The sequence below is a fragment of the Antechinus flavipes genome, chromosome 4 (genome assembly GCF_016432865.1).
Source record: "Antechinus flavipes isolate AdamAnt ecotype Samford, QLD, Australia chromosome 4, AdamAnt_v2, whole genome shotgun sequence".
Classification (NCBI taxonomy): Eukaryota; Metazoa; Chordata; class Mammalia; order Dasyuromorphia; family Dasyuridae; genus Antechinus; species Antechinus flavipes.
In genome coordinates, this window is record NC_067401.1 from 100,689,826 (window position 1) to 100,705,971 (window position 16,146).

Below are 16,146 nucleotides of genomic sequence, written 5' to 3' on the forward strand. Positions count from 1 at the left end.
ACTTGTCTGTATACATGTTATATCTCCTTCTACCAAAATAAGATCTGTTTCATTTTTATCTTCGGATCTTTAACAGGTAAACACAATATAGATTTTCTGAATTTAATTAAGAAATTGATAGTTAAATGTAAAAAAAAAGATATCATCTTAGCTTTCTACATTTAGCTAACCACTTACTAGATCTCAGGTCACCCACTTGATCTTTTTAGGTATCAGTTTCCTCATGAAAAAGTTAGATTTAGTGACCTCTGAGGTTCCTTCCCATTAAACAATGGTCCTATAAATTTTTCCAATATACAGTTGATGCAATAAACATTTGTATAAAAAGCACAAAAGATATGATATAGGTAAAAGAGTGCAAAATCTGAAATGAGATGACTTGGATTAATTTATTCAGGAAACATTTTTATAAAAGACAGTTCCTACCCTCAAGAAGCTTACAATCTAATGAGAGGAGACAATATATAAATCAATATATAAAAAGCAAGTTATATCCAAGATAAATAGGAAATAATTATCAGATGGAAGACACTAGAATTAAGAGAGATCAGGGAAGGGTTCCTGTAAAAGTTAGAATTTTAAATATTTAAAGGAAGCCATGGAGATCATCAGTCAGAGCAGAGGAAGGACATTATTCCAGGTGTAGAGCACCAATAGAAAAAATTTCCAGAGCCAAGAAATAGATTGTCTTTTTCATGAAACAGTAAGAAAACCAGAATCACTCAATCAGAGAATATATGTCAGGGAGTAGGGTAATAAGATGGAAAAGTAGAAAGGGGCTAAGTTATGAAGAGCTTTGAATGCCAAACAAAGCATTTTATATTTTTTATCTCTTCCTATTATTCCCTGTGAGACACTGGGCAATTCACTTGACTTCTCCAAGCCTCAGGTATCTCATTTATAAAATAAAAGAATTGGACTAGATGATCTCTAAGACATTAGATGTAATGACAGTCAAAACTGTGATCCGCACAATTCTAGAAATACCAAAGGAAGGCAAGAAAAAATAATCATGCATGAAAGAAGCACCCACATTGATGAGATCACAGACTCACTAAAATAACGGAATGTAGAGCATTAGTGGAAGTATATAGTATATACTGTTTATATGTATATATGTGTATATATATATATATATATGTTATAGGCAGCAGAGAATTTCTTGGAGATTGGCCCACTCACTATTCTCACTAGTGTTTGCAGCTAGGAGACCCTGAGGACTCTTGTAACATTATCACAGTGGTTGCTATCAATTTTATTTAATCTCATCAGCTTCATGCTGAGCCTAGATGACTTGGCTGCTACTCTACAACACATTGGGTATGTAGTTAGTGAGACTTGGCATATATTGGGTAATAATACTTAGTGCAAGACTTGGTACCTCAAAAAACCACTATAATTTTAACATTTTTCAGATTCCATTGACAGATAATAAACACCATATTGTGATTTAGATCATCTACATATCCACAAAATCTTTCTTTTTATTACATAATGTTGGTAATAATAAAGTTATATATGGGGAAAATAAATAGGATGATGACAACAAGCAATGCCCAACTTTAAAACAGGCTGTGTGCTAAAAGTCACTTGTAAATCTTGTTTGAATTTGCATTTTCCCACAGAAACAACATGGGAAATGGTGATTGGGTTCACAAGTCAACCCATAAACACTTGGCTAACTCATAATATGCCTGAAATATAGTATTAACACTATGTTTTCAACTATACCTGACAGCTCTTTATAATTTCTTTTTGGAAAAATGTAATCCAAGTTTCAATTCTGAATGATAAAAATGTATTTCCTCCTCATCTAAGCAATGGACAGTAAAGATTTAAAGAGAAAGAGATGGAGGTAAGGAGAGAAGGAAAAGGTAAATTCTGAAACAAATTAACTCTTTGCATTAAAAAGTATTTCTTTTGGTTTATAAATTACAAATCACTGGGATAGAATCATTACTTAAACACAGCTTCAAAGAAAGTGACAGATATGGAATGTTGAGGAAATAAAGCCACAGAGAATGGAAGAATAAGAAATTATTTGGTCCTTCTAGGAAAAAGGGTTTTGAGGGTTTAGGCACTAAAAAAAAAAATCACAACACTAATAAACTTTTTTTGATGGTTTTGGATTCTATCCAGAATAAGTTTTCACAGGTACTAGAAAGAAAGGACACAAAGTCCATTTAGTACAGCAGCAATCCATTTAACTCTTCTCTGGTCAGTAATAAGCCTGACATCTCATCAACCATGCTAAAAAGACCCACAGATGGAATTGTGCTTGACACCATTAACTCCTCTCTGTGAATCTTCCAACATATGATGATGGATTGCTCACAATGATGGCTAATGATCAAAGAAACAGGACCACCCTGGGTCTCACTGTGTTAAGACACAAAATAATTGATCAATGATGCTGCAAAAAGTCTAGTTGCAATAAACACCACTAATACTTTTGGTACCAAGTGCATGACTGGCTGTAGGTCTGATGATGAAGTTGTACAATCAGACATAAGACATTGGCCTTTCAAGTGGGGAAGGATGAAGTCAGGGCTAAAGTCCAAATGAAATACAAATAAGAGACCAAAAGCTTCTCTCCAGAAGTCTCTTCTATGATTCTGTTTGAGATTTAAAATATTGCAGAAGTTTATGTTGAAAGACAAATCTTATGGTCACAGTTTGAAAGTACTTTAGTGATTCCTTAATCCAGCAACAAAGATGCTGGGACCATCACAAGGTGCTCAGAATTTTCAGGGAACTTCTATTTTGTTGTTGTTGTACCAGCTATTCTATCTTCCCCATCTCCCAAAATCTGTTCATGATCTTGTTTGTAGTTTCCATGAAACTGTCTCTACTTCTATCTCCTCTGCTGTCCCATTCTCCTTTTGCATATAATCTTTCCCAACATCAGGGTCTTTTCCAATGTGTCCGGTTTTCTCATGATGTGGACAAAATATTTAAACTTCAGCTTCAATATTTGTCTTTCTCATGAGTAGACTGAAGTAATTTCTTTAAGTATTGACTGATTTCATCACCTTGTCATCTAAAAGACTTTCAAAAGTCTTTTCCAAGACCATAATTCAAAAGTACTCATTCTGTGGTGCTCAGCTTTTTTATAGTACAACTCTCACAATCATATATTGCTACTGGAAAAACCATAGCTTTGACTAAATAGACCTTTTTCAACAAGATGATGTCTCTGCTTTTTAACATGCTGTCCCAATTTGCCATCGCTTTCCTTCCAAGGAGCAAGCACCTTTTAAATTTCATGGTTGCAATCACAAGCTGCAGTAATCTTTGAGCCCAACAATAAAAAATCTGACACTACTTCCATTTCTTTTCCCTTATTTTCCAAGAAATTATGGGATCAATCGCCATGATCTTAGTTTGTTCATTTTTAATGTTAACTGTCAAGCTCACTTTTACATTCTCTTCTTTCACTTTCATCAAGAGGCTTCTTAATTCTTCTTTACTTTCTGTATCAGAGAAATATCATCTGCATAACTGCAACTATTGGTCTTTCTTCCAGCAACCTTAATTCCAGCTTTTGATTTGTGCAACCTGACATTTCCCATGATGTATTCTGCATATGAGTTAAATAAATAAGATAACAATATATACTTTGTAGTTCTCCTTTCCCAATATTAAATTAATTAGTTGTTCCTTATTTGGTTCTAACTTGTTTCTTGATTCGCATATGGATTCTTCAGGAAACAAACAAGATGATTTGGTATTCACATCTCTTTGAGGATTTGCCACATTTTATTGTGATCCACACAGTCAAAGGCTTTAGTGTAGTCAATGAAATAAAAGTGGATGTTTTGGGGGGTAATTCTTTTGTTCATTCTTTAATCCAGTAAATGAAGATAATTTGGTCTCTAGCTCCTCTTCAAAAATCAGCCTGCATTTCTGATAATTCTTGAGCTAACACATTGCTGAAGGCTAGCTTGCAGAAAGAATCTTATGCATAGCCTTTCTGGTGTGTAAAGTTCTACTGTATGGTAATTTGAACATTCTTTATCTTTGCCCTTTTTTCAGGACTGGGGCATAAACTGATCTTTTTCATCCAGTAACCACTGTTGAATTTTCCAAATTTTCGGGCATATTGAGGTTATTCTTTAACAGCATTATATTTTAGAGTTTTAAATAACTCAGCTGGAATTTTACCAATTCCACCAATCTTATTGTTATCAATGCTTCTATTATTAACTATAAAAGTTGCTGATATTACCTATAATGTGTACAAGAAGGTTGGGTGACAAGAGAAATCTACATTTGGATCTTTGACATCCAAAGTAGCATTTTCAAGAAGTCCATTTTCAACATTTAGTATGGCACCTTTGAAATCAAATCCATATCTGGGAACATTGAGTAGATAGGATTTTGACAACCACATGGTCAATCATTTCATTGCTGAGTTCAAGCAAATGCATAAGATGACATTAGTAAGAAAAAGACTACTTGATGGCTTCACATCACTTTGTGAGCATGTAAAATATGTTCTCAGTACCCAGATCAGTACTGAGATTCAATGACAAATCAACTTTTATACCTTTAACATCCATACCTATTTTGGGGATCCGAATACTGACCTCTCCTGTGGCACATGAAAACTGATAGAAAAGACTGTAAGGAATACCAAAATAGGGAAGTCACAGATCCATGACAGTGTCCTGGTGAGTGAGCCCTATCCCAATGTAAAACATGCTGATGTCATAAGTTTGTTGCAGAGCCCTAAGAACAGGTCAACCTTGAAACCTGATTTTTCTGCACAATTGCTTGGTATCCAAGTCCACAAAATGCACTGACTGAAAGAGAATTCTTCTTACTTCAGAAGTCAATTATTTCTGTAGATATCCTTAGAGTGACATTCTGAAATTCTTGGATGAAGGTCAAGAAGTAGAAAATAAAGGCAAAAGCCACTGTCCACTCACAGATTGCGCTTACTACATGATATATGCAATCCTTTTCTTCTGGATTCCACTCCAATTTTGTTATGGAAATTAGTGAGGCACAAGCAATCATGGGAATTACAGCAGCACACAGCAGGGCAGAGATGGCCATCCTTATGCAGCAGGTTGAAAGTCTGTTCTACTGTCAGCATAATTTATAAGAGATGACGGACTGAAGTAGAATGTACATAACACCACAGACAAAAGCCAACAGGGCACCTCCATCACTTCAGCTCACTCCATCACTCCAGCCAACTCCATCACTTCAGCACTTCCATCACTTCAGCTCACTCCATAGGACTTGCTGCTCTTTCTCAAGGTATTGAGACTGATGGGACATTATGACCATTCTAATTAAATACACTACACCACTATCCCCATGCAGCAGATACAGAGCTTCACTAACTCAGATGACTTGCTTGCTAGGCTTATTCATGTTTATGAAGTGAGAGAACAATAACAAAGGAAAGCTGCCGACCTGATAAGTTTGAATTCATAGAAATTCCCTCTCTCTTCCAAAGTATTCCTCAGATTTGATTCTGATGGTGATTCAGTGCATTTGCTGTTGATAAGAATATGGGCAAGGACAGTAAAATAATCATAACCAATGACAAAGGGTACCTAAGCAAAGAAGGGCATATGGTTGAAGAAACTTAGAAATACCAAGCTGAACTGTTTGTTGTGGCAAGAAACTGGAAATTGAGTAGGTGCCCATCAACTGGGGAATGTCTGTATAAATTATAATATACAAATGTAATAGAATATTATTGTTCCACAAGAAATGATAAGCAGGCTGATTTCAGAATATTTATAGGAACTGATGCTGAGTAAAGCAAGCAGAAGTAGATCATTGTACACAGTAACAAGATTATATGATGATCAACCATGATAGACTTGGCTCTTTGCAATAATGAGGTGATTCAAGGCAATTCCACTAGACTTGTGATGGGAAGTGCCATCCATATTCAGAGAGAGAACTACAGAGCTAAATATGGACTAAAGCATAGTATTTTCACCTTTTGTTGTTATTGTTTGTTTGCTTGGAGATTTTTTCTTCTCATGTTTTTTTTTTCCCCTTTTGATCTAATTTTTTTTTATACAACATGGAAAAATGTATAGAAGAATTGCTTGCTGTCTTGGGGAAAGGGGTGGGATGGAAGGGAGAAAAAATTGGAACACATGGTTTTGCAAAAGTGACTGTTGCCTCTTTGCATGTATTTGGAAAAAATAAAATGCTGTTTAAAATTTTAAAAAAGAAATACAAGGATGAATATGAGAAGTGGAGAGAAAAACTTCAACTGTGAATAGGTCTGACCATGCATTGGCTCCCTATCACTTCTAGGATCAGATACAAAATCCTCTGTTTAACATTCATAAATTAGGACATACACACACACACACACATTTCCAGTCTCCTGATCTCTTTCCCCTCTTGCATCTATTCTTTGATCCACTGACATTGGCCTCCTGTTCTATGAACAACACACTCCAGCTCTCATTCCAGGTATTTCCACTATCTGTCCCCTATGACTAGAATGCTCTCCCAACTCATCTCTGCCTCCTGACTTCCCTGGTTTCCATTAAATCCCAACTTTAAAACGCCATTTCTACAGAAAATCTTTCCCAACCACTCTCAATTCTAATACCTTCCCTCTTATAATTATTTTCTCTTTCTTTCATATATAGCTTGTTTGTATATGTGTTGGTTTTTCTCTTCCATTAAATTGTAAGCTCTTTGAAGGCAGGAACTGTCCAGTACAATACCTTGTACATAGTGGGTGCTTAGTAAATGTTTGTTGACTGACTGAATTCACATGAATCTTGCGCTGTCAACAGGAAGGCTACTGGAGAATAAGAAACTCAAAAGCAAAATTGGCGATGAAGACAAATAGAAGATCCTTGACAAATGTAATAATCAACTGACTTGAGGAGAACCAGATTGCTAAGAAGGAAAAATTGGAGAATTATCAGAAGAATTGGTAAAGGTACGCAACTAATCCCTCTGAGGAGAGTAGAGAGGGACTAGCAGAAAGTTCTTTCCAGATTTTCCATTTCAGAATGGCATCAAAGAGGGATATTTTTTAATTTCTACCTGACTGTACATCCATGGATGGCTAGATTTCAATATGCATGTTCAGGTACTCTCTTCCTCTTTCAGATCCTTTTTATGTTTAATCTTCTCTCATTAGATTGTACACTTTGTGAGGTGCAAAAACTATCTTTTGCCCTTTTTTGTATCTATGTGCCTGACACATGGTTGATGGTGAATAGATGTTTATTGACTCACTGATTGATTGATCATTATTACTCATCTATATCAGAATTGGAGGGAAGCCAATGAACATGACTAGTGTGTTCCCAGATGTTAGAGCAGCTCTAATTGAAGGTACTTCTTCTAGATGCACCATTGAAAATATCAACTAAATGCACCCAAAGAGAAAGCATTCCACTCAGCTTTTCAAAAGTTAGAGGACACAAATTTGTAGTCAATGAGGTCAAGCCTTGGTAGAACAGCAGTTTAAAAATAATATTTGAGTTACTGTTTAAATTCCAGGCATTCTGAATGTTTGAATGTGTTGCAGAAGGAGAGAAATGAATAACTATTCATTTTATCAGCACTGTAAACAAGAATTGCAATTCTAGTCCCAGAGAATAAAAAATGACAACAATTGTTCATTTCATAGTATCTTCAATTACAAAGGACAAGGAGGAAATGGTCATATACCAGATAGTATTCAGAGAATACTATATCAACGGAAAGAACGTGGGATGGTTAGCCTGAAAAGGAGAAAACAGAGGAAGAATACAATAGCTATCTTCAAATATATGAAGGGCTGTTATGTGGGAAAAGGTTTAAACTTAGTTCTGTTTAATTCCAGAAGGCAGAACCATTGGCAATTCGTAGAAATTGCAAAAGGGCAAAGTAAGGCTTGATATCAGGAAAAAAACTTTAGGTACATAGCTCTTAAATAAAGCCTAGATGAACCTGTTAAATATGAAAGAGAGATTATTACTCAAGTATTGGTTAAACGAGATAAAACCAGATAATAGTCTTATGTGGTTACATAATATGTGAATATGCCTTAAGAAAATTTTCAGTAGCCCCAAGACACCTAGCTGAAAAGATTTTGAATAAAAGTTATGAGAAAAAACAGATTTATAAAAATTTGTAAAGAGATGATGCATTTGTTACTGGGAGTAGGCAGCTAAATGTGAATTTGTGTCTCAATTCATTCAATTCAATTGTCTCATGATGCAACTTGTAGGTTCAATTTCCAGAGAATTATCCTATACATTAACTTATTGCCTCATAGTTGGGTCATAAAGAAAGGCCATCTCTAAGTTTTAGTGGCTGTCCAAGGGGTACTGAGCAACTACTTTAAAAAAATTAAATTAAAGGAATTTTCTCTCAGCAACTCTATTTGTTATGGTAAAGAACTAAAAATTAAAGAAGCATCCATCAATTAGGAATGGCTGAACAAATTATGATGTGCAAACATGACAGGATATTATTGTGCCATAAGAAATGATTTTAAAAATTGGTTTCAGGAAAATCTATAAAAACTTATATGGCAAAGAAAAAAAACCTTATATGGCCCATGACTTTTTCCAAGATAAACCAAGAATTTGGTGGATGGATAAATTACCCTGGAGTATAAATTACAGTTCTGCTTCTTATTAGTTGTATAACCTTGGAGAGATTATTTACATTTACTTCAGTTGTTCATTTGTTGAATAGTGGAATTGAATTAAATAACATCTGAGGGTCTGTCCAGATTAAAATCTATGCTTCTTTGATCTATTATTGGATCTATGATGTTATCAGTGACACTATTCCCTCCAATAATGCAGAAGCTAACCTCTTCATTTATGCTTCTTCTATGCAACTTTGGGTTGATATTCTCCCATAGATTTGCCCCCAGGGGCCCACCAAACTACTAGGGCCTTTCTTACTTTCTCTTGATACAAAACAAAAACCAGTAGATCAATGGGTTTTGATCACAATTCTACCAACTGACCTTAAGCCAGTCAATTAACTCCTTTGAATCTCAGTTCCTCATCTGTTGAATGAGGAGCTTGTTCTAGAAGTATCAAACATGCAACACATGTAACCCACAATTCCCAAGTGAGGCCCAAGCCAGATTAAAATATAAGGAGGAAGATCTAACAAAATCAATAAAAATACCATATAATATAGTGGTTTTCTAAATCAATAAACAGCCCATAGGGATCCTTATATATGGCTTAGTGTTACCCATTTTTATTTGAATTTAATACTATTGGTCTAAATGGTACCTACAAAGTTTTTCCAAGCACTAAATCTGTGATATAAATAGTTTTTTTCTTATGTTCTCAAAATCTTAGATAATAAAATATCCTAGAATTAGGACCAAAGGGTAAAATGTATGTATATACTATATTAATTAACTATAGAAAACATTGATTTTCTCTTCAAAAAAAAATTGTCTTGTATAAAAACTTAAGAGCATCTGCAGTCAAGGCACCTGGCATTCTAGCAGCCTAAATTTCATTGGTTTCCCCAGAAGCAATAGAATCAGTAGTATTCCCTTCCAGCCTGGATATAAGCAGAGGAAACATGTGTTTCCCACCCTTACAAGGTAAGTAAGATAGATATTTGCTATCTGTCTAACTTCTATAAGTCCTGTAAGCTCTGAAATAAGGATCTCAATGCAAAGTCTCTCAACTCTTCTCCATTCTTTCCTTCCTCCCTCCCTCACTGAATGAGGAGAAGGAAGGAGAAGAGGAAGAGGAGAAGAAAAAGAAAGAGGAAAGGGAGGAGAAGGAGAAGGAAAAGGAGAAGGAAGAGAAGGAGAAGAATGACAAAAAGAAGGAGGAGAAGAAGGAAGAGAAGAAGAATGACAAAAAGGAGAAGAAAAAAAGGAAGAGGAGGATGAGGAGGACAAGGAGGAGAAAAAAAAGTATTTTATATTACTTTATAGTTTGCAAAGGATTTTACATATATCACTTGATTCTCACAACAATCTTATAAAACAGATGCTGTTTTAGAGAGGATGATCCTAAGACTGAAAAATGTTAAATGGCTTGGCCCAGAGTCATAAGAGACAGTATGGGCTTGAGGAGAGGCTTGGATTCCCTTCTTGTATCCAAAGCCTGATCTCTCCACACTTTCTCCTATATGTTTACAAAAAATTACATTCAGTATTAGAAGAGAACTCATCTGTAAGTCTTCTTAGCCCTTCCAAAAAGTACAACTTCTAGTGTGTGTTTGCCATCTTAAATTTTTCCATTTTAAAGGGTTCCCTTATTTTACTATTTATCATCATATTTGTGACAGAAGGTATTTGTTTTTTAGAAAAAATATATTAGGCACATGTTTCTACTTTGAAATTGTGTTATTAATTTTCATTGTATGCTCCTATATTTGTTTTCCTTCAAAGAGATTTCATTTAAGGACTGTGACCCATATATGAGTTAAGCCCATATATTTGGAACAGTACAGTCTGCATGAATCTGCATACAGTACACAAACACATATCACTTGCAAAGTATCCAGGTTCTTAGCTTTTCATGATCAGCAGTACCTAAAAGGAAAAGAGATATCATTTCTGCACATTCTCAGCTGGAAAGCCCTAATCAGCTTTATTTTAAATCCATCAGTTCAGTGGTTTTGCTTGTGGGCACATTTTCAATTATCCAACTAATCTCAGGAGAGAGCCAGAGGGAAGCGGATGCCTGCCAGCATGCCCTGCAAACAAGTCAGCACAGGGCTTGGCATTTTCTCTATGGAAAGATATTGGACAAACCTTTGCTCCGTTTGAATGAAGCACTAGTTAAGAGATGGATTTCCAAATAGATCTTTGAGAGGTTTCTTTCCATTTGCTAGAAAATATTAAGAATTAATTTCAATTCTTAATTTAGAGATCTATTTACATTAATTATAAAGAGACCCTTACCACTTTCAGTTTTCTTTCATGCTCACTTAAATGAAAAGTAGGGCTGGATGACTGGTGCATTACTCATGAGGCACTAAATTTAGCTATACTGTCCCTGTCCCATCCACAAAGCTTTAGAATGAGGCAATGATCAAAAAAGCCTGGAGCCTGGATTATTTAGAAGATAGAGTGAGGTGAGTGTGAATAAAAAGAAAGACTGAGGGTATCATCAGTCTACCAGAAGAAGATACATTCTTTCTCTGGGGTCACTTGGACATAACAAGACACCAAGAGATCCAAGCAAGAATGCCCTGTGGAGGGGAAATACATACACATACACACACACACACACACACACACACACACACACACACACACACACACATCTGTTGATGTGAAAGGACAGAAAGGTGCAAACTGAGCACAACTTTTAAAAGTGTTGTTTTGCATGATTGCATATGTATAATCTCTATCAAATTGCTTGCCTTGTCAAGGAAGGGTAGGGTAAAGAAAGATGGACCTGTTCTCAGGGACCAAGTTACAAAAATTAGTTAAAAGAGGGAGTTACAAGATGATTCCTTCCCACTTGACACACCTTCTAGTGACATCTTTGAACCACTGTCCGATAGGTCTCTCTCTTCTAACAGAGAAATGCCTAACCACATCTCCTCCTAAAATGAGGGAACTCCAATCAAGGTTCTTGGTATTTATCCCAGATACAAAAGATTCTAATTAAAGCTATTACCTTCCAGAGGTCTAGCAAAATTCTGGGCATATGGTAAACACTCAGTAAATACTTAGTGAATATATTGAGCAGAATGAGAAAAATACAAATTCTTATAGTCACAGAGGACATATCTGAGACCAAAGGTCCTTATGTCAGATCCAAACTTAAAATGGAAGTGAATAATATTCCATGTTATTCTGTGCTTCAGCTATACTACTTAGTTTTTTAATGAGGATCATGGAATGGGGTTCAAATACTATTTTAACATTAAATTATTACAACATAAATTAAAAAACAAAATCCCTGTAGAGAAAAAGCATTTCTAAGACAATCAGTCTACTTAATTCATGTGTTTCAAATATTAGGCAGTAAAATAAATTTAAATTAATTAAATAAGAGAATTTGGACAACCCTTGAGAATATACTGTAGCAAATATGATCCCTGAGGTGTGTCTGTTAATTGAAAATAAACAACTATCTAAGCTGAATGTGATGTATATTTTTTAAATGATGATTTTCTGAGATTATTTTTCATAGTAGCTAATAAAACCACCCTAGACATAACAGAGATACATGTCGTAGGAATAATATGCTATCCCTTCCCCCAACCACCTTCATTCAAATTGGGTTAGTTTTTCTATAAAGTTACTTTAACCATCCTTGAGAGTAGTTTGGCTCAGGGGTCCAAAGGTTTATTCTGTTGATATCACTTCCCTGTTATCTTATCACATAGCAGCTACAAGGAGCTCCAGGTGCTCTATGATACCTTTACCGGATGATCTAAATAAATTAGACTATTTAAGTAAAGCTCATCTGAATCAACTCAAAGTGTCTCCAGCATCTATCTTTGCTGAATATTCTTCTCCTTCTACAGCTAGGTAAATCTCTTTTTAGTAATTGTTGAATGACCTATGAGTATCTTGTCTCATTCCAATTTGAACTTAAACTATGATAGGACTGGCTAAGTCATGTCCAGCCCAGAACAAGACAAAACGCAAGAAAGCAAAACAGGAATAACAAGAGCTGATGCTTCATGTAGGACCAGCTCTACAAAAGAATGGTTCCAGTCACAGCAGAAAGTCACTAAGCAATAGTCATTGAAAGGTCCACAACATTACCTGCTGTCTTAGGGAGAGAGAAGAGAAGAAAGGAATGGATAAAAAAATTTGGGAACCGGTTTCCATAGCGGCCGCAGGAGGTGTCGCGCCGGGGAACTTCCTGGTTCCCGGGCTTGCTCCCAGCCACCGCCGCTCCGCCGGAGATCCACTGGGAAGGGGAACAATGGGGCGGAGGAGGCTGCAGTAGCCCTCGCAGCGACCGCGGCCTGGAGACCTCGCCGCCTGCCTCCTCCGCAGATGGGACCGTCCCGAGGACATGTATTCCTCTGAGAAATTTTGGACAGAAGATCTTAGTTTAATACATGACTTAAATGATATAAAGAGATAATTCCAGTCATGAATTCGGAGCAAGATGCAGCACTTAAACTTGCTCAAGAACGGGCTGAAATAGTTGCTAAATATGATCGAGGTCGTGAAGGTGCAGAAATTGAACCTTGGGAAGATGCTGATTACCTTGTTTACAAAGTTACTGACAGATTTGGCTTTTTACATGAGGAGGAGCTTCCTTACCACAATGCAGCAGTAGAAAGGGAAAATATTTGCCTTGCATGGACCCACACTTAACACCATATACCAAGATAAGATCAAAATGGGTCTATGACCTAGGCATAAAGAACGAGACTATAAATAAATTAGAGGAACATAGAATAGTTTATCTCTCAGACTTGTGGAGGAGAAAGAAATTTGTGACCAAAGATGAACTAGAGACCATTACTGATCACAGAATAGAAAATTTCGATTACATCAAATTAAAAAGCTTTTGTACAAATAAAACTAATGCAAACAAGATTAGAAGGGAAGCAACAAACTGGGAAAACATTTTCACAGTTAAAGGTTCTGATAAAGGCCTCATTTCCAAAATATATAGAGAACTGACTCAAATTTATAAGAAATCAAGCCATTCTCCAATTGATAAATGGTCAAAGGATATGAACAGACAATTTTCAGAGGATGAGATTGAAATTATTACCACTCATATGAAAGAGTGTTCCAAATCATTATTGATCAGAGAAATGCAAATTAAGACAACTCTGAGATACCACTACACACCTGTCAGATTGGCTAAGATGACAGGAAAAAATAATGATGAATGTTGGAGGGGATGCGGGAAAACTGGGACACTAATGCATTGTTGGTGGAGTTGTGAACGAATCCAACCATTCTGGAGAGCAATCTGGAATTATGCCCAAAAAATTATCAAATTGTGCATACCCTTTGATCCAGCAGTGTTTCTATTGGGCTTATATCCCAAAGAAATACTAAAGAAGGGAAAGGGACCTGTATGTGCCAAAATGTTTGTAGCAGCCCTGTTTGTAGTGGCTAGAAACTGGAAAATGAATGGATGCCCATCAATTGGAGAAGGCTGGGTAAATTGTGGTATATGAATGTTATGGAATATTATTGTTCTGTAAGAAATGACCAGCAGGATGAATACAGAGAGGACTGGCGAGACTTACATGAACTGATGCTAAGTGAAATGAGCAGAACCAGGAGATCATTATACACTTCGACAACGATATTGTATGAGGACATATTTTGATGGAAGTGGATTTCTCTGACAAAGAGACCTGAGTTTCAATTGATAAATGACGGACAAAAGCAGCTACACCCAAAGAAAGAACACTGGGAAACGAATGTAAACTATCTGCATTTTTGTTTTTCTTCCCGGATTATTTATACCTTCTGAATCCAATTCTCCCTACGCAACAAGAGAACTGTTCGGTTCTGCAAACATATATTGTATCTAGGATATACTGCAACATATCCAACATATAAAGGACTGCTTGCCATCTAGGGGAGGGGGTGGAGGGAGGGAGGGGGAAAAAAATCGGAATAGAAACGAGTGTCAATATAATGTAATTATTAAATAAAAAATTAAAAAAAAAATTTGGGAACCCAAAATCTTATAAAAAGTGAATGTTAGAATCAATCTTTACATGTAATAGAAAACAAAACAAAACAAAACACTATTAAATTAGAAAAAAATTGAAAAATAAGTCCACAGCAGACCTATTTTTTCCAGACATGGAAAACAGAGATCAGATATTAATATCACACAAAAGAATCTAGAACAAAGCTTCTTAAACTGTGAATCACAACCCCATAAGGGATGGTATGGCTGAATGTGGAATTCATCAAATTATGATTTATCATCAGTAAATGTTTGATTTGCATGCCTATTTTATGTACCTATATACCTGGGGTCATGTAAAAAATTTTCAGGGGAAAAGGTGTCACAAGTAAAAAAAGTTTAAGAAACTCTGCTCTAGAATATAGGATTCTGTCATAGAGTCCCAATATAAACCTTCAGCTACTTTCCTAAGCAATCATAGTAGTCTGGCTTTAATCTTTTGTTAGCACCACATATTGCTTCCTGAAATACATCCACCCAATAGTATTCACTGTCTAAGAAATATTCCAAATCTTCAGAGTAAACACAATACCAAAAATCAGATAAGTCAATATGACACTGCAAAAAAATACCATCTTGGCTGACATATTTAATTACTTATCTTTTAGATGAATTTTCAGATTTAGAAGCAAGTGTCTTTAAGAGATCAATCTCCTATTAGCCACTGAGGAAAGAGCAATTCCAACTATCAACTCAAGGGGTCTATGCAACCCTCACAAATCCAGTATGGATATAGTCAAATATGTTTCTGTAACTTTTTTTGATAATACAAACAATCTTTTCCTGGATACATAGGCCCAGGTCAAATGAAAAGTGATATAGTAGAAAGAGTATTGAATCTAGAGTCAGGGAACCTGGATTCAAATCCCAGTTCTATTCTCTTATTCACATAAACAAATCACCTAATCTCTCTGGGCCTTAATTCCCATAAGAGGAGGTTAGAATAAATAGCCTCTGAAGACCTTTCCTGATCTAAATTTCTGAATCCTAAAATTTGATTTGGTCTCTTTGCCAAAGATAGTGATTCAATTAATTCATCAATAAATATGTTTCTTCTTCCTTACATCCTTACACTAGCAATTTCCTAGAAATATTGCTTTCCAAAAACTAAGTTAAAACCCTTCCTAAGAATATATGGTCCTATATCTTTTCTAGTTTCTCTCTTTTTTTCCTTTTTAAAGAAACTAATTCTAGTTTGCTCTTTCTATGCATACACTCATCTATAAATAATTATTATCCTTTCACCAACTGAGATTGCCCCTAGCAATCAACATATTACAAATTGCCCCCTGACACAGACTGTCATTTTTTCGAGGTTCCAGTTACAGATGCTAGATACTGCCAGACCATTACAGATCATAGATTTTAAAGTGGAAAGGAATAGAACAGTGTTTTTATTTTACATATAAAATAAATCATTGAAGACAGCAATGATCCTAGATCATACAGAGAATAAATAGTAATGTGAGCATTCAAACACAAGACCTTGTTTGGTCCAGGAAATTTTCCACTTCACATTTTAGAA

The 16,146-nt window shown here is 35.7% G+C and overlaps 1 protein-coding gene across 1 annotated transcript in view; it reads right to left on the reverse strand.

Moving 5' to 3' along the window:
• The window catches only part of LOC127561285 (disrupted in schizophrenia 1 protein-like), a 183,064-nt gene extending 170,097 nt beyond the window's left edge, over positions 1–12,967 (reverse strand). Inside the window, exon 1 of the mRNA XM_051996572.1 lies at positions 12,766–12,967. Coding sequence (XP_051852532.1) covers positions 12,766–12,967 — 202 coding nt within the window. The remainder of the gene's footprint in view (positions 1–12,765) is intronic.
• Positions 12,968–16,146: the final 3,179 nt, after the last annotated feature.